At 39.2% G+C, this 19,173-nt stretch overlaps 1 protein-coding gene across 1 annotated transcript; it reads left to right on the forward strand.

Moving 5' to 3' along the window:
• Positions 1-7: 7 nt before the first annotated feature.
• Positions 8-18,561, forward strand: GPALPP1 (GPALPP motifs containing 1). Its single transcript, XM_064504837.1, has 8 exons — positions 8-194; positions 5,720-5,864; positions 6,890-6,982; positions 10,738-10,846; positions 14,446-14,580; positions 14,818-14,982; positions 15,405-15,503; positions 17,529-18,561. Exons 1-8 carry the CDS (start codon positions 83-85, stop codon positions 17,745-17,747), a joined length of 1,077 nt encoding a protein of 358 aa, XP_064360907.1. The 5' UTR covers positions 8-82; the 3' UTR covers positions 17,748-18,561.
• The last annotated feature ends 612 nt before the right edge of the window (positions 18,562-19,173 follow it).

A 19,173-nucleotide genomic window follows, 5' to 3' on the forward strand; every position in this document is an offset into this window, starting at 1 on the left:
CGCGCCGGAAGTGCGGCGGCGAAGTGGCGGGGGTGAGGAAGGACCGGCTCAGAACGGGGGCGCCCGCCCCTCCCGCGCGCGCATGCGCGCTGCCCGCCGCCGCCTGGCCATGGCGCGCGAGCTTATCGGCCCCGCGCTGCCGCCGGGCTTCCCGCGCCGCGCCGAGGCGGACCCGGATGAGGACTTCAGCCAGGGTGAGGGCGCGAGCGCGCGGCGGCTCGCGGGGCGCCCCGCCCCCCGCCAACGGCGCCCCCCGCCTCCAGGGCGCGAGCGCGGGCTACCCCGCCCCCGCCAACGGCTCTCCCCCCCCCTGCCCCGCCCCCGCCAACGGCTCCGCCCGCCCCGTGGCGCCCCCCCGGGGGCGCTGCCTCACGGGCAGCGGGGCTTTCGCGACGGGGGGGGTCAAGCCGAGGCGGCGCTGCCGTGGCCAAAAAGCGAGTGGTGTCGCCCAAAACTTGGCCCCGGGCTCGAGAGCGGCGCGCGCGTGTCGGAGAGGATGGCGTGACAGTTGTGGCACGTCTGCAGGAGGCTTTTAAAGCTCCGTGTGGCCCCCGGAGGAAGCTAACCTGCACGGGTGGTTTTTATAGTGACTTCTAAAGAAAAGAATTCATGGTTGCTTCATGGTAGCTTCAGGTTGTGAAGTTAGTGGAGAGAAAAAAAAGTGGTGTTGGCAGTTTCTGCAGCATCTTTGCCTAACCAAAATATTTCATGAAAATTCAGCCAGCCATTTTCAGGATGTAGGACTGTGACTTGTGATGAGAAGCAGTGAGGTTGTGGTGCCTAATTTGCTGAGTTTTCTAATGTTAAGAGCAGTCACATAGGAGGTGATTTTCTATCCCACCTGAGACCAGCTAGGTTGTTGGCTATTCTGCTGCAAAGCTCAGCTTCTCTCACTGGCTTTCTTATTTTCTGTATCAATAATATCTATAGTAGCCGTTTGAGCCTGAGGAGTGTCTGTCCTCAATTGGAGCTCTGACCACTATTGTGCATGTTCAGTTTCTGGCTGTGTTTTGGGGTCATTTCGTCATTCAGAACACAGCAGCTCTGATGGGAGAAGGTTTACTGTATTCGTCTGCTCTTCTCGGTTTCTCATCAGTAGAGGGAGCAATACGAGGAGACAGCCAAGCTGCTTGCCTTAACTGAGACCATAGCAACACCAAGTTCCAGGTGCCTGCTGCTTGTCTGTAACGTGGACGTGTGCTGAACGTGACTGTCTGTCTACACGATTATTAGAGCTGATGCAGTCTTTCCTACTCGTGACATATTTGTGCTGATCGCCTATTTACCTTCTCTTAATTAACATACTGATATCTGGTACAAATTGTATTTGAATCCATTTAACAAAATAATTTAAAATTATCATTAGGACATGGCTTCATGGTGTTTTGGCAATATCTGGTCTAAGACGTTCAGTCTATTTTGTCTGTGTTTTGTCCCTGTGAACCTCACTGTTGTAGTTGTGCTGGCACAGCTACTTGAGTATTTCTTTGTGAAGTGAGCAAAGAAACTGATTTGCCTAAAAAAAAAAATTAAAAACAGCAAAAAGTTTTGTAACTATTAAGTTTGACCAGTTCCTGGATCCCAGTCACAGTCTATCTCCATAAATAGTTGTATCCGCTCAACACAAGAGGCAGATTGCTGCAGTGTAGAGGGGGGAGAGTAGAGGGAAGAAGAGGTGTGAGTACTTGGCTGTCACATGCTTTGTTATGTAGAAGCACAGCATCACTGTGTGCTGTGTAGTGAGTCTTGACACGGAATTGGCCTAAAACATGTTCAATAAATATTGCCTCTTGTATTCTAAGAGATACTTGATCTTTTGACTCTTTTAACCAGAGCTAAACAGTTTATCTCTGTTTCTTTCTTTTTTTTTTTTCTTATGGTCTCACCGATATTTGAGCTGCTATTTGTCACTAAAACCACTTCTGTTTTAGGCTTCTTTCTTAGTATTCATCTTCCAAAAACAACAAAATAGAACTTTGAGCAGCCATTCTGAGTATTGCATCAAAAAGTTTTCTTCCAGTACTGTAAATGTTAGACCATCTTTGACGTGACATTACCATGTTAGATGTAGGAAATGAAGGAAAACGTGTCTGTTGATCTGTTCTTAAATTTAAATTTTTGTTGTCTTTATATGGGTAAGATACAGCTCCCTTAGCAGTTGTAATTTTTACCATGTAATTTCTTGCCTTTTTCTTATTTAAAAAAATGAAGAATTAGTAGTTTCAGCTTGTGGCATCATGTTGTGGTCTGCATGTGGTGGTTCAAGCTGTGAATCATGAGCAGAGTTAGAATCTAGATTGGTTCATCTTGTGCATCTCAGCCTCTAAAGAACAGAATGGAATAACTAAGGGAAAGGACCAGTTGCTGTCCTCCCTGGAGATCTGCACTAGAGGGAGCTCAGACAGACCTTGCCAGGGGATATCAACGTCCTTTGCTGGCATCAGAAAATCAATGGTACTCAACCCCTGAGATCTTTATCAGGACCTGGAGAGGAGCAAACCTTAGTAGGATAGACTCAAAAGCCTCCTCAGTTTGTCATTGTCCTGTGTGTGGGACACACTCATCACCTGATTCTTCATCTCATGATTCTTTGAAGCTGGCCTAAGTCAATGCTGCCGACAAGAGAGTCATATTCCCTTTGGCCCATTCGTCCCTGCCTCCATACTGTCCTCTTCCTTGTACCAGCACAAGAGAAATGCTAGGAAGTGGCTACAAAAAAATGAGAGGAGGGCAGGAAGGCAGAGGGCAGTTTTGTCATTCACAATGGTGAGACCAAATTTGTTAAAGTAGAAATGCATGCGTATGATATGTGTGAGTTGATCTAACAGCTCACCGCTGCTGAAGATAAAAGGCCTATTTCTGACTTCGTGATCTGTCCTGGAGAGATTTCCGGTGCCCGTCTGGTGGCATGGCAAGTTGCTTGGACTCACTAAATACAACAGAAGTTAACCTAGCGAAAAAAGAAAATAGTTCTCCACTGGCTTGTGAATTTTAAACTGGGCAGGCACCAGAGCCAGTTCAATGGAAAAAACAAGTCAGAGCAACGGTAATAGGACTGACCCTTCTAGCAGCTGTGAAACATTCACTTCAGTCTGACCTGCAATGTCTTGTTCGCTCTGTTTCCTTTATACCTCTATCCCCAGAGTTTTCCCTTAACATTTTCTTATTCCACTCTCCTGCTGTGAGTTTGCTCTAAGTTCTAGTTATTTCTTCACTTTCCTGTTGCTCTGTGATTGCTGCATTCATGCCTCTTCCTCAGCTCATTGTTTTTATTTTCCTGGCACTCTGAGCCATCCTCAGTTCCCGCTTTGATCCGTATCTTAATGTTCTCCTGTGGCTTCCAGGGAATTTCATTCACAGACTTCTCATTAAATCTCAGTCTTCCACCTTACCGTTCCCTTTCTTTGTTCACTCCAGCTATGCTTAGCAGTTCCCATCCCTTCCCCTCTATTCCTTTTTGCAAATCTGTATCTCTGTCCTTGCCCATGCTGATTACTAGACTCGGTCAGTCCCCATTTCCACATTCATTTTCAAGCCCCATTCTCTCGAGTGGCTAGCTTTCAGTCTCTTTCTCCTCCATTTCTTTCACCATGTCCAAATGACCATTCCCCAGTCCTCGGGCTCTGAACGCCAGTTCCTGCTGAACTGTTCCCTGTCTGTCTGTCTTTTGTTTGGGGATGTCCTGCTTAGGCGGTAATTCCACGAACAAACAGTTCTTTCAGGGGAATGCTGTTTTTTTGCGGTGTTATTTTTATGCCTGATAAGTTTCCTGATCCAATTTATTGCACAGCCAACACAAACAGTTGTACCAGCATAATGGAGGCAGTAGTAAAGAATCACGAGACAGAAAACATGTACACTGGCACTGATGCTAGAGAAAGTGTCTGTGGGATCAGTTTCCTTTCTTAAATAGTTTTGCTTTTATTTCTTCTTCCCAGCTCACATAGCCACTCCCAATTTCTCTCATCCTCTGCAGTGTCAGACTCATCAGACTGCATTTCAGGTTGCTGCTTTTTTTCCAAATACTTTTCTCTTATCCTCTCTGCATTCAGAGCAAATGAAGTTCCTCTTTCAGGATATCAGGGTACCAGTCATGAGAGAAAGTGGTTGATTTAAAAATAAATAAATAAATAAAAATAAAAAACCACCTTGTGTGTGATGGCGATTCTCAGACCAAAACAAGAGGCTTCCTAGTAGTAGCCTGCACTTGTATTTATCATTCATCTGTTGGTTCCCTCTCATCTTGAACTTACTGTTGCGGATTGTTTTATTTTTTTCCCCTCCTTGGTGCTGAAATGGATTTGCATGTCCTGATTAAAGTCATTCTCATTAAAACAGAACCAAAATAAGTGGCTGACCTGTCTGTGATGCTGCGTAATTTGCCCTTGTTCTATGTCTTACGTTAAAGACAGATAAAAGCTTCATAAAGCTCATTTGGAGGTCTCAATTTCTTTCTAGTTTTTGTCAGCTAAAAATGGAGCTTTAATCTAAATTTAGTTTATTTTGCACCATCAAAAAGGTCGTAGTTCTTTAACTGAAGATGTAATTTCCTGTTACTGTTCATTTATGTAATTTTATTGCACCTCATCTTTTCATTTAGTCTTTGACTATTCATAAGTTAACAATGCTGTTTCCCCACCAAACATCTTCCTGTCCTGTCACTCTTGGAATCAGTGTTTGAAATTTTAAAAGGAGGCGTGCCATCTGTGTTGCAGAAAGCTAAATTACCAGTAGAATGAAATCTATTATATGGGTAGGTTATTCATGCTGTGTGTAAACTATGCTGTCCCTGCATGCTCTAACCTGGATCTGGAAAAGCTTCTTAGCTTGGGACCGTTGCAGGTCTTTCCTTACTCCAGTTGGCTCTGTGCTGAGCCAGAGAGGGTATCTGTATCAAATTTCTTGTTTGGGGGGCGTTTATTGTTAGGTTCAATGCCACATGAATATGGCTAAACTACTTGTGGCCTCAATATGCGTGGTACTATATCCAAGGGAGTCATACCATAAGTGCGCATGCTGATGAGGACAATGCCAGAGCCAGCTCGCGCCGATTAGAAGTGTTAGTCTCTGAATTTCTCCTTTGCTAGGATGTCCCGTTACTCCAGAGAGTGAAAGGTTGATTGCGTATGAGGAGAGCTTCATCCACCACCTAGGTCTTCTGAAAGCAGTGATTCTTTGAAGTCTGAATGCCCAGATAATCCCTTATTCGGCAGAGTATTTAAGTCTGTGCCTGCTATTCACGCTTAGCTGAACTGGGAATAACCTTAATTGCTAAACCATTTCTAAAGCAGGATGGCAATTAGATTGCACTAATCTATGGCCTCCCCTTCTGTGTATGTAAAAATGATGCGATTCTTCAGTAACAAGCTTTAAATGCTTGATTAATGTAATTGTTTCTTTTTAATATGCCAACCTATACTATATACCTTTTAAATCAGTTGTTAGACAAAGCAGGCCTTTCTACTCCTGCACCAGAAGATAACTAATGTGATAATGTACTAATAATGTACTATGGTACTATACGGGGGTTGTTCATGGCACTATGATGCTGAATAAAATCATTTAATAACTAGGAGTTTGTTTAGATATCTTCTCTAAATGCTAGACTATGCTAGACTAATGATTGGATTCCACGTAGATTTGTGTTTTGGGAATCCAAGATGGATAATACTCATTTGAAATGTTTAATAAAATGTCCCAAATAACTCTTGGTGTTCAGTTGCAGGACCAGCGCTGCCTCCGGGCTTTAAACGCAGCTGTAGCTCAGAACCACCTGAGAGTGATGATGACGCAGAGTCTCTTCCTCTGCCCAGGGAGGCAGATAGAGATTCCGAAGAGGAGTCAGAAGGAGTTCCAACACCCAAGTTAGTATGTTCTTAGGTGTTTCATGTATTTACATCATAAAATTACACAGAAATTGGAATTGAAGTATATCTCTATAAAATATGAGAAAGAGACAGTATCATACAAATAAAAGGGCAAACCGTGTACCTGAGTAAAACACGATGATGTGTTCCCCATGTTCTTCTGGGCCAAGAATGTTCGGTTGACTTGTGTGACTCCCTAGGGTGGAATTAGGTTACATAGGACAATCCAATTTGTGTATGTTCATCTTTCAGTTTAGTTCCCCAATTAGAGTAAAAAATTCCTTAATGTTTTGATTGTGTATACTGAGGACAGATACCACTTATAATGCATATAAATATTTGTTACTTGAATTTGGCCCTGTGTGTGGTGTACTACTTTGCACCAAGGTAATGAGAACTATTCATGGGCATGAGTTTATATATTCCAATAATTCAACTGTGATGAAAGAACCGAATTGTTTAGCAAATAACAGGAGTCTTTACATATCCTAATTTAATGGATACTCACAGTTGTTGTGTTAAGAACTTGTGTGTGTTTGTATTAAGTCTTGTATATGGATCTTGAAGCACGTTATGCTGTCTTAATGGGTGTTGGAGTACATATTAATGACTTTTTTCCTGTTCTCTTATCCACCAATTTTTCAGTCTTAGTAGAACTGGATGCAGAAAACTACTAGTCAAAATACAAGCAGTGTACAAAAATTTAGAAAGGGTGCTGAATATAAAATTACTTTGTGAATAGAAAATGGTATTTCAACATTATACTACTCCTCTTTCTACAGCAAAAGCACTCTTAATATTTTTTAAATGTCAGAGCGTTTTTGGAGTGAGGCTTATGCTACCAAATTTTTAATTGCTCCAAATTATTTTGGATCCTCTTGCATTGTTTCCTTGGAAACAGCTAGATATTTAGTACATAAGACTGTCTGAAATCATTTTTTATGTTTTTTTTTCCTTTTTAAAATGTAGATAATTGCCTTGTATGTCAAGATAGTTATTAAGATAAATCTTTGTATTTTCAGAAAGCCAAAAAGAATTCAGGAAGATGATGATGATGGATTTTTTGGACCTGCTCTTCCTCCTGGTTTTAAAAAACAGGATGATTCTCCAGAGAGGTAATTAAAATGGAGTAATGCTCAGGATTGTTTCCTTAAAACGCAATTATTTTAGATAAAATATTTTGTGGCACTATTACAGAACAATTCAGTTGTGCACTTGAGATTTAGGTGATTAGAATTCCTTCCTGCTCATTTTGAGAACAAGAACAGCATTCCCTTGAAACAGAATGCAGATTCCTCCTAGTGCTGTTTGGAAGGTAGGGGAGGAAAAGAAAAAATAGTGTAAATTGTCCAATTTATGTTTTGAATGTCAAGCTTCTTCTGTCTCTTATGATATCTCAAAAAAAGCGCAGGAAAAACAAACTATAGGTACAAGGACCTGTATCTGTGTAGTTCATTCTGTCCAGGGAGGGAGTAGGGCATTTAGCTTTTGTGTGACATAATACAGTGCAGAGTGTTCGAGCTGTTGCTTTGCTAATGCACTGAGGATTACTGTTTGCATGTCTGCAGGTAGAAAGCTGATCTGAATCCTATAGGTTTTTAGAAAGCAAGTTGTCATGTCTAAACAAGTAAGTGTTATTTATAGCCCATATCAGAAAGCTTTCTGTTTGATTGCATGCAATTGTAAAATACCTATAGAAGAAAACTGATTATGAATTGCATTCATAATTTAACCATGTCGCTCAGCCTCCTAGTCTTTGCATCAGTCTTTGCACTTCCTTATGTAAATTGAAATGATAATCCCTACTGAAATCACTGCTTCCAAGGGAAGGCTCATTGATGAAAGGTAGTTGAGTCTCTTGATCACTGTTCTGTTCCTCAGAGCAACAGGGAGCTGACAGATAAAATAAATCATTATCTACCTGTCACATATGAGTCAGCAGTTCTAGGAAGGTGAGCCAATTTGTTTTTAAGCTGTGCTCAGTATTTCCCCCAAATGTGAGAAATCACTAAAAAATAATATAATCTCTAATAAAGCAGCATAAATAAATGCCTGTAGCTTTTGGTATTAGGCAAGGGAGCCTTCTTGCCTTCTTGATTTTGACACAAATACTGCTGTGGTAAATTGTGAAGTCAAAGTGTGCAAAGGGAAAGAGGAAGAGAAAAGGTAACGTGCAGTCTGAAGGTTAGAGAGATGAGCAGTAATACAAGTGCTCTCCCATCATGTAATCTTAGTCTTTTGGATGTTCATCCAACTTTTATTTCTACATAGCAGTTTATTTCCAAAATGGTGGATAACTTGCTCTTAAATTCAGAGGGCAAGAGTCTGTCTGGTGTTGTGTGCAGCTATGAGGGATTCAAACAGTAAAGGGTTCCTGATAGTTCTGTTGTCTTTGCTCATCATACAACTGTGCCTGGCACGCACTGAAAAAGCGGATTGTGCAGAGCTGTTTTGCACACAGCCCATATCCCTGAATAGGTGGGAAAGGTGCAATGTGTGGGAAGAGCCCTGTCTATCTTCCACCCCCGTACACCTGGCGGTCTAGTTACACTGACACGCTGAGGAGCATAAGCTGTGCAGGGCATAGACACAATGCTGTTAGCTGTCTCCGCGCTGCATTGCCCATAGCATTAAGCAGATTGCCAGCTGACAATCTAGCCATGAATAATTGAAATAAATGTAAGGCTGTTTGTTTCAATGTATGGACATAATGTTTGTGAGCTCTATGTGACATACTTGTTCTTCTAGAAAAGCTTTTCTTCTCAGTTATATCTTTTCCAGGCTTGTCAAAGCAAATATGCATAATTAAGAGCAGCTCACGTGGCAAATCCATAATTAAGAGCAGCTCACGTGGCAATTTGCAGCTTTTTAAGAATTGCTTAAATCATTCCAGCATAAAATGTCTATGTGAACAGATTTCCTTCAACTTTGGAAATAATATTGCTTTTTGCCAAAGTTAGGCAAAAGTGGAGTATTCATAAGTTTTCCAGAAATATTTACATATCAAAGTGAAGAACAAACATTACCTTAAAATTCGGAAGTTAAACATCAGGAGAATGCTGATATGCACATCCTGCATTAGTGAGGACTTAAAAGTCCAACAACAAGAAAGCTTTCTTTGCCATATATGAAATCCAATATGTATTAAATGAAAGCTTAAGTCCTGAAAAGGTTTTATCTCTAAGTGTATGTGTACGTAGGTGCTGAAGCTTGCCAACAGCAGCAAAATGCATTTAACAGGGTTTCATTTAGATTCACTTCATCTGGTCAGAGAGCCTTTGGACATGCAGGAAACTGTCAAGAATCATGTCAGCTGTGTGCTACTGAGGAAAGACCTGAGCAACAGGGTTATTCATGTGGAAGAAAAGCGTAGAAATGAAGAGTGTGGGAAGGATGAGTACAGGAACCATTTTTCTGTTCCTTGGAAGAGGCTTTGAGCTGTGACAGAAGCAAGACAGGGTATTTGATATCTGCTCTTTTTCACAAGTTGCACAGATAGAGCCCACTATGTAGATATTCTGTTGTGTCTCATGAGAAAGCTTTATTTATAGTTTGGTTTAAATCTCTTTGCCCACAAAATAAAGGTGCCTACTAAAGGTGCCTACTAAAATAAAGGATTCATTTTGCTGTATCTCTATGGGTGTACATTCAAACTCTTTAAATTATATTGGGAACCTAAAACGTGGTTTTAACAAGAAAGTAGTTGGAAAGGAAGGGAGGAAAGTAAAGGCTGTTTCTCTCTGCCAGCAGCTAGGTGGAGGTGGAGTTTCAGATTTATCCCAGACTTCTTGCCTGGGTTTCAAACCTCACCAGTGCCCATCTTCTAGCCTGATCTCACATGTATTGCTTGTGCCTCTCTGTGGTTAACTAAATGCTCTCTACCAGTATCTTTCTTTTTTCTTTTCTCCCTTCAAATCATGACAAAGACATCACTACTGCAGGGCTGTGCTGATTAGATTATACTGGATTTAATAGAAGAACGTAATTAGAATAATTAAATTAATGTTGTGTTACGTTTGATTGCCCAAAAGCTCAGAGACTGGAGATCTTAATAAACAAAGCCTCTGTCTGATACACTCTAAGGATGCTGTCACTTAGATATTCTTCAGGTGATGATTTTTCAGGTTTTTATTAGTTTTTATTAGCCTTTGAAGAGCGTGGTGGACTATTAAAAGAAGATCGTGTATACAAGAGTCTTTTCAGTACTGTAAGTGCAGTTCAGTATGTACTTTAAACTGTCTTTTCCACTGAAAAGAGATCCTTGCCTTTCTGTGTCCCTAGAGTCAATTGACTTGTCATATTCCTTGCAGAGTTGCTATGTAAACCAAATCAATGAAGTTATCTGGGATTTCAAAACCTGTCTCTGTTTCCTCTCCCGTCTTCCCTACCCCAAGGAAAAACAAACATTTTAAATCAGAGCAGTTCACTGATTTTCTTTACTGAAGGGCTGTGAAACTGTGGTGCAGGGCAAGAATAGCAAAATCAACTTTGTTGTTAGACAAAAGAGTAAGGTGTATTTGACCTTCCACTTTTCATCGCTCTTGAATCTGATGAAGCTCAGGAAAAAATAAGTGGGTTTTCTTGATCATATGCTCCAACTTTCCCAGTTTTCTTGCTTCCCAGCTATCTACAGAGATCCTTCTTGAAAATGGGATAGACTATTCCTATGAATTCAGTGATTTTTATGATGTGCGCAGAGGGGGCACACTTGGCACAGGGAGGGAAGGGCATCATACTTCTCATCAAATGTTATGTTAATCTGTTTAAAAATTGTTCGTGCACCAAGCAAGAGAAGGCTGTCATTTGATGTACTGTCCATGTTGATTGTTTTACTTCCTTTTTTCACTTGAAAACTTTTTTTCCCCTTGAGGCCCATTATAGGTCCTGCATTACCACCTGGCTTTAGGAAATCTTCAGAGGACACTGGGAATAACAAATATTCCATAGGACCTTCTGTTTCGTCAGAATTCTCTACCCAGGTTTGTAGAAACAGACATCTCTTGTTTTAGAACAAGCTATCTGAAATGCTTAAACAAGTAGGAGCCTGAAAAAGTCTACTAGATATACTTTTTAGCATGGCAGTCTAATTTTAGACCAGAAAGTGTCTGGCTTATTTTTGCTTGAGTCAAATACTGAAGCATAAATAAGTTTAAAAAAAGAAAAAGGCTGGTCTGGTTTGTTGTGATTTTGCTGTTAAATGGATGTTGCAGGCCACACACAAGAGAGCTAGGCATCTCAAATTGCAGAGTACTTCTCCCTGATGTTTTTCCATTCTTTCTTTTGGTATGACATGTTCTTCCCAAGTGAATGTCTTGGCAAAGTTCAAAATTTTAAAGGTTTAAAGCAGTAGTGCAACCTGTTAGAATGAATATTTAGCTATAATTGAAGCTTTTACCCCTTTACTGATGGGGGAGAGGATTGAGTATATAACAAAACTTCACCTTCTTAGCATGTTTGTTAGTGCAGGTGTTAAATACATTTATTCAAAAGAATCCATTCAAGAATGATGCTACAGTGTCACTAATTGATCTTCTCAAGCAAGATGAGGCCTGTACCTTGGCGTAAGGGTCATCAGGATTGGGAACAGTGGCACTGACACACCTGTCAGTTTGTGTTGTCTGACTGTTCTGATCAGGTTATGTAAATACTAGGTAGAAGTCCTGTAATCTAATTCCTAGCTACAAAATAATGTTTGTACTACTAAAGAACATTCAGGAGTAAGACGTGTGACTAAAATACTGCTGGAAGTATGGGGAGGATTCAGCTCCCTAACATGAGCATCTAGTAGCATTCTGAGGGATACGAGTCATCTGCAAAAGGCTGGCAGATAGGGTAAAGCATCTGAGACAAACTTGCATCCCTCCAGAGCAGCAGCATGTCTAAGCCAGGCAAGATACCCTGGACATCCAAAATGACACTAGTTACCAACATTAGGCAGCTGAATCACTCTCAGGATATGATAAACTAAATATTAATTTCTTGTAAAAATTATCATTTGTTTCCATAATTATTCTGTTTATTTCTAAAATATTTACTTTTTTTAGTTTAACTCCCAGGTACTATAGGATATGCTAAGAAGGAATGAGACAAAGGCTGCTCTGGAATTTTACTTTTCTGATTAGTACTTGTGATGTATATCATTCTCCCACCTCCTACAGCAAGCGTTGTCATGATCTATCATCAAGAATGATTGTCTGACATTTTTAAGATGCTCGTCATGTTTAACTCCAAATAACGATCAAGCAATTTATCATAATGACAAATGTCTTGAGGCAGAAATGTCAAAAGCGGGCTGTTTATATATTTTACAAACAAAAAAAAAATCTTTTTCCTATACAGATCTTCATCTCTGACATCAACTTTGTTACATGAAACTTATTTTATTTTATTTTTTCTTTTCCTGATAATCGCCTGTCTTTTTTACTTTTGAATCTGATATAATAATTTGTTGGGGTTTACTTACTTTGTTTTAGTATTATTTAGTTATTTTGTGTTTCAGTACATCTTTAGAGGCAGCTTATTCCATGTTGACTCTTCACTTTATTTTGATTTCTCCTTCAAACAGGGGGACATTATTTTTTGGTGTTTGTTAAATTGCATCTTGTTTGAGGCAGGTGGTAATGGAGTGAATTGAACTTAACACTAATGAGAAAGGCAATGAGACATACTTCTTCAGTTAAAACCCAGCATGGAATTTTTTTGTCTTTCATCTTCAACTGCTTTACAATTTATTGTGAAAGCATTATTTCTTTGCATTTTTTATTTGTTTGTATGTGGAGGGAGGGAATTGTTTTATTAGGCTGGTTTTTCAAGTTAATTCTTCCTGTTTGCCACCTGTTCATTAAAAAAAAAAAAAAAAGACTGGCAGGGAGAGAAGGGGGTCACCCCATTCTCTAAAAGTTAAAGCAATGGTAGTTTAATGTGAAAGTTTGAATCTGTAAATGTTTCTGAGCAAAAAGACAAGAAGAATTCTTACTATCCACTTTCATTATTAGTGTTTATAAATGGCCAGTTATTTCTTATGCACCTCAGCCTTTCAGATGGGATACAGCCATTAAATTTGTTAAGCCTCTTCTTATACCTCGTGGTCCACAGCCATACCCAGCTGTGTCTCTTTTTACCTCCAAGTTTGCTTCTCCACTGTTCTTACCTCTGCCAACACCTAAAAGCAGATCGCGTCAACTTGCTTGGCTAACTTGCAGCAGTCATTAAGGCGTACCAGTTTCTGTAGCAGACAGCATACAAAAGAATGAAGTGACTAATATCACACCTACTGTCTTCTGACTTCCTTAGCCCAAATCCCTCTACAGTGGTGGGAAGCCAGCCATGAGCAACCTTAAGTATTAAGGATTGAACTCAGTGTTGCAAGGAACCTTTACTGCTCTCTCCTTTCCCTCGTCCTCCATGTTCATGCTTGCATTAGGTGGAATCTGTACTTTGTTCTCTAATTCTCTACTGTAGGATCACCTTCGCCTCAGGTGCCTTATTTTACACAGAAAGTTCATAGTTTTGTTTTTGCACTGCACAGCACTCTTGTTCTCCTCTCTGGTAATGTCATATCTGGTGTTAGGATGTCCATCTGACAGCTGAAGTTCAGCATAACAGGAACAAATCCCCCTTTTCCCCTGCCCTTTGCTTGAAACACTTTTGCCACCACATCATATTCTCAAGCAATGCTCTGTACTTCCTGATTCTACAACCTCGCTATGATCCTGCTCCCATTGCTTTACCTCCCACATTCAGGCTGTAGGCTCTTTTCTTTTTTGTAGAGGTCAGGCTCTCTTGCTTCCAAGGCACTGCTCAGTGTCTCCTTTTCTTCATTCTGTCCATTTCTACCACACTCTACACCTTTACTCTTAATCCAGAGGAACCTGTGAGCCTTCTGCACAATACCCTGTGTCCAGAAAGAGTTTTCTTAATGTTTAGTCCCTTTCAAACCTAACTTTTTCAAAAGTTCTCCAAATAATGTAACTGTTTAGAAAGCAATGTCAAAAGGCATTGAAGAAGTGAATGACAAAACCAGGAGATTAGACTAGCAGCTACTACACCCAGGGATGTCGTTCCATATGTGCCACCTGTACCCCGGCTTGCTTATTAGCCTTCCTAGTGTCCATACAGAATCTGAGCTCTGTGGACAGGAGTTCCTCTTGCTGTGTGAAATCACGAGCCTTATTATGGAGGTACATCCAAACATTACTAGTGATGGTGAAGCCCACATTATCAAAGTTGTATGTCTGTGTGTTTCTGACCTACCTACTGCCACTGAAGCTACAGCAACACATGCAGAGTGGCATAAAATAGCAATACTCCGTTGTGTACTGCTTCTGTGTTTACTAGCATTCCTGCCTTGGGGACAAGAGATGATGCTTTTGGAAATGCAGGGACTGAATATCCATGTTAAATTGCTAGAACAGGTCTAATTCATACAGTTGTAATGTATGCTTTTGTTGTGTGATTAGCACATGCGTTGCATAAGATTTATATGCTCTTCTAGACTAGCTTCATAGAATTAGAATGCTTTCAGTATTTCTTGAGTGTCTTAACACTATGGTTGAGAGAAATATTTTATTTTTGGAAGGTAACAGATAGTAGTGAAGAAGAAGACAACCTTATAGGCCCAATGCCTGCGAAAGGACCAGTGGAGTCTGATGTAACTAAAGAATTTGAACGCAGAGCTCAGAGAATGAAAGAAAAACTTACTTCAGCAGACAGTGTAAGTTGGATATTTTTCTTTTGCAAAATATTTTGGTGGATGTATTTGTGTTTTTCCTTACCCAAAAGTTTTTTTTATGTGAACCCAGCTGCAGTTTTACTGCAGTTTTTCTAAGTGGTTGTAATTGTTGTTAAGACAAAGAAAAATCCGTAATTTCTGCCAGAAGTTAATAGATTCAGGTGGCAAGTATGGCTTATTTGTTTTTTTCTATTTTTTCACTTTCTTTCTTTTGTAAAGGATGAACCCAGGCAAGTTACCAGGGAATCATGGATGACAGAGCTTCCACCTGAACTGAAAAGCTTTGGGTTTGGCCCAAGGACATTCAAGAGAAGAGCTGATGAAAAATCAGGCGATAGATCCGTTTGGACAGATACTCCGGCTGACAGAGAGAGAAAAGCCAAAGTGAGCATTTATTCATTCATGTATACATGCAGGCAGTATATATGTTGTTAGTGTTCTGTGAAAACAAACTAAAGATCCACTGAGCTTTTCAGTGAAAAAGCTTTTTTCAGGTTTCTCTTTAGATTACTAAAACTCATGAATTCAGACTAAAGGAGAGGAAATAACCATTTTAACTAACATTGCTATTCTTTTATTTTTTTTCTCTCTTTTTCTTCTCTTCCTCTTTTGCAATAGCCAGTTACTCTGTATCAGCTCACTGAATTTCCAATTACGATGTGTCCAGTCCCTTGTCTTATCAAGCAGAGCAAAAAATATCTGGTGGCCTCTACCCTTCATATTTAATTAAAGTAACTATAGATTTCCTTGCTATTTACTTCAGACGTTCTGATTACTATAACATGTAATTTGCTTCCACTCATCAGGAAAGAGAAGAGGCAAAAAAATCAGCCAGTAAGGATAATGAAGAAATTGTATTGTCTGGGAGAGACAAGAGACTTGTTGAACAGGTGACTTCATACAATGTAAGTATAATAGCAGAATGCATCCTCTTCATGAATTTCCTTTAATTCTTTGCTCTTCACTCTTTTCTTTCTGATTCTCATTTCTAGCACTGCTGGTTTCCATGGTGATACCACTACATTCTTCCCTTTTAGGGCCCAAACCTACTGCTGTTTAGTTATTAGAACATTTCCTATTGACTTCAACAAGACCGGGGTTGGGTCCTTAAGCCGCTGCTGAAAGCAAGGTGTTCAAATTTTTTTTTTTGTATGGATAGGTTTTTGCATTCTCCTATAGCAGTTTCAGTTGCCGTTTTGCTTAAATCATCCCCACATCAGGACGTTGTTGCTGCAAATAGACAAACTCAGTTCAAACATTAGCTTGCTTCACTGAATTACCAACATCCCAAGAAGAAGAAAACAGTACTAAAGGTTTAATTTTTAGAGTGAAATATAGATTAGCCAAAAAGAAGCTTAATGGACTAAGCAGAGCAATTCTGTAACTAACTGCCTCATTATAACAGCATTATTACATGAAGTTTTTTTCAATCTCCGCAGAGACAATTAATTTTTACAGAGAGATGTTGATCTCAAAAATATTTGAACTCCACATCAAATTCCCTCTTGCCTTTCTGTCTGTCCATGCCATCCTCCAGTGTGTGTGGTCTGTTGTCTGCCTTACAGCTACTCCTTCCTGTTCTTCTCTGATTTATGATTTGAAGTCTTGCAGAAGACAGTTAGGTCTCCTGAGAGTATAATTAACTTGGAAAATCGCAGCCTTGGCTTATATTACAAGATTGGAGTTTATCTAGCACTTTTAATAATTTATTTGTATTTTGTTAAATCATATGTCTCTCTTGATTTACAGGATTTGCAAATCCAGAGCTATCAGTATGCTGCCTTGAATTTCGTCTGTATTTTCTGTTTGTATAGATGTAGTAGAATATATTTATTCTCTTCTGTTGCCAGAATAAAACACATATACACACACACACATATATATATACACACAAACATATATGCCTTTTTATTGTTTTTAAGGTTAACAGACTTCTATCCCAAAATTGCAGAAGGCATTTTGTTTAGGAACAGTTTCTTGGCTTGTTTTTTCTTGGCTTTTTTCTGTTTTTTCTTTTGTATTAAATTTTTTGTGTCTCTTCTTTTCTTTTCCTTTCTCTGTTAACTTTTATTGAGGACATTTTCATAGAAAAGAGCTTTAGTTCTTAAAATGGTTTCTTACTGTTAATTCCTGCAATGCTAGTGACAAATTTATTCTCTGCTGCAATTCTGTCTGCATCAATGCAGTTACACCAGGAAAAGGTGTTATCCATTTTCTGTTTTCCATGGGAATCATTTTTTTATGTCATATATGGATTATTATTACTATATCTGGTGAAATAAGTGGTTGAAGAGGAAGTGATGGGAAATGCATCTTTCAGAATAAAGGTCCTGTGTTCCTAGATAAGAGAAGATAGAGCTGCTTATCTTTTCTTTCTGATGAGAGAATTGGTTTGGACTGGCCTTTTGGCTGGTTTGCAGTGGTTTGAGAGTTGGAGCAATTTACTATGCAGAGATACAGAAATACACTTCATCTGAGTAAAGGAGGGGCCACATAATCCTGTGCCTGTGTGAAGTCAGCTGCTTAGGGAAAGAGTATAAGAAACTGGGCCTCGTGGGCCTGTTTGAGATCTTTCTCCTGACATGTTGTCTTAGCTTATGTTTCTGCTAATCATGGCAGAGTATCTTCATATTTCTTTCATAGCATTTTTATTGCTACTGTGTGTGAAGATTTCGAAATAATATGGTATCTTTAACATCAGTGGAATTGAATTACCAGTGTCTTGCTCTGCACAGACAAGAATACCTGTGTTTTTCAGAACTATTCTGCACTGTATATGCAAAATTAAATTTACCATTTGTTTTCCAGTTACTAAGCTTTCTGGAATTCTTAGCCTTCCTAATTCTTGGCCTATTTGAATATTTGTGTTTTCTGTATTTTGTTGACATTTTATAATTTTTTTTTCCCTCCTTGTTTTTCCCATTTTCCAGGAGTCAAGGAGGTCAGAATCTCTCATGGACATACATCATAAAAAGCTAAAAAGCAAAGCATCTGAAGAAAAGAACAAACCTCAAGAAAGAAGGCCATTTGACCGAGACCAAGATCTCAAAGTCAATCGATTTGATGAAGCACAAAAGAAAGCCCTAATAAGAAAATCTAGAGATCTGAATACTAAATTTGAGCATAGTAAAGGCAGCATGTTTTTATAACATAAAAGCTTTAAGCTTTGTTGAAGTGAAGACAAATTTCAAATACTTAATTTTTTAAGTATGTTTCTGTAAATATTTGTATACAAAATAAATATCCTATTGTTTTAGAACTATTTTTCCTTTTCTGTAAATATTAGGAAGTAACATTCATATTAAAATAAACTGATAAAAGAACATGCTGGTTAAAAAATACAAATAATGTAAACTTGCTACTTTAAAACAGTCATTTTTTGTTAGCATAAAATTAATTTAAATAAGTATTTTTAAGGAGCTTTACAACCAATCTTGCAATAGGGTTGACAGTTTCCTCCTTTCACCTGCTGTGCTTAAGATCTGTTTGCTGCATGCATATGTTCTACTCTGTCCTGACCTGAAGGCCATGGAAAAATTGCCATTAGGCTCGTGGGCAGGATGCTGCATAACTGAAGTTTTCGCTGGGGAGTATAAACTAAAATGACACCTTTCACTTCCAACAATTGCTTGTATTTCTGAAAGTGTGTCTGTGTGTCTACACAAATATAAGTTTGTATATGTGCAGTATTATTTCTGTACTATAGCAGGGAGAACTACTATTATCAGAAGAGGTAGTAAAACCCCAAGATTTGCAGATTTAATTATAAAATGGTGGTCTACAAGAAGAGAAAATCTAATCTGAATTTCAGTTTGCAGAGCTTATCCCTCAGAAAACCCATCTGATTTAAGCAAATGCAATGTGAAAATCAAACCATAATAAATCTTACTTTGTCAGTTACTTTGCAGAGCAGAATGGCTCTTTTGTCTCAAAAAGAAAATAAATTTGCTATTTAAAAATCTACATCCATGCTTATAGTTCTTTAGCTCTTGTGTGTGCGCATGTGTAGCACCTAAAGTGAGAGTTGTGTTAAGACTTAGGCTTTGATCAGTCATCTTCTCTCAAGTAACGTTTCAGATCCTTTTAAAGGAGTTACTGGAAAGGGTGGAAATATGGTCCACCCATGTACATAGTTTTATACAACAGATGCTAGCAGCATGTTTGACAGTGTCACACACTTCACATTATTAAATTGGAAAAAAGCTACTGTGACAGACTGTGTCTGTATTTATTTATATGAACAGAGCAATGACCCAACAAGTCACGTAAGACGATGCTTTTAGTTGTTAGTTTATTTTACTGCATATGTGCGCGAGCCCATGTGCTGAAAAGTCTTCGGGGATTTTCAATGTCACAAGTGAATGCATATGTGCAATATATTTAACATATAGACACTTTTTTAATAGCCAGTTTGTTTTGTAGTTTGAAAAATCAGCTGCCTTGAGGGGAGGAAGGACCTGATTTTGTCTTACGGGTTTTTGTGGGGGAGACATTTTAGTTTTTAAATCAGTCAGTTTTGAGTTTCTGAGGCTTTTTGTTTGAAGGTGAGAAGAGGGTTTGAACATGGGCCTTTTA

Source organism: Dromaius novaehollandiae, chromosome 1, assembly GCF_036370855.1.
Source record: "Dromaius novaehollandiae isolate bDroNov1 chromosome 1, bDroNov1.hap1, whole genome shotgun sequence".
Lineage (NCBI taxonomy): Eukaryota > Metazoa > Chordata > Aves > Casuariiformes > Dromaiidae > Dromaius > Dromaius novaehollandiae.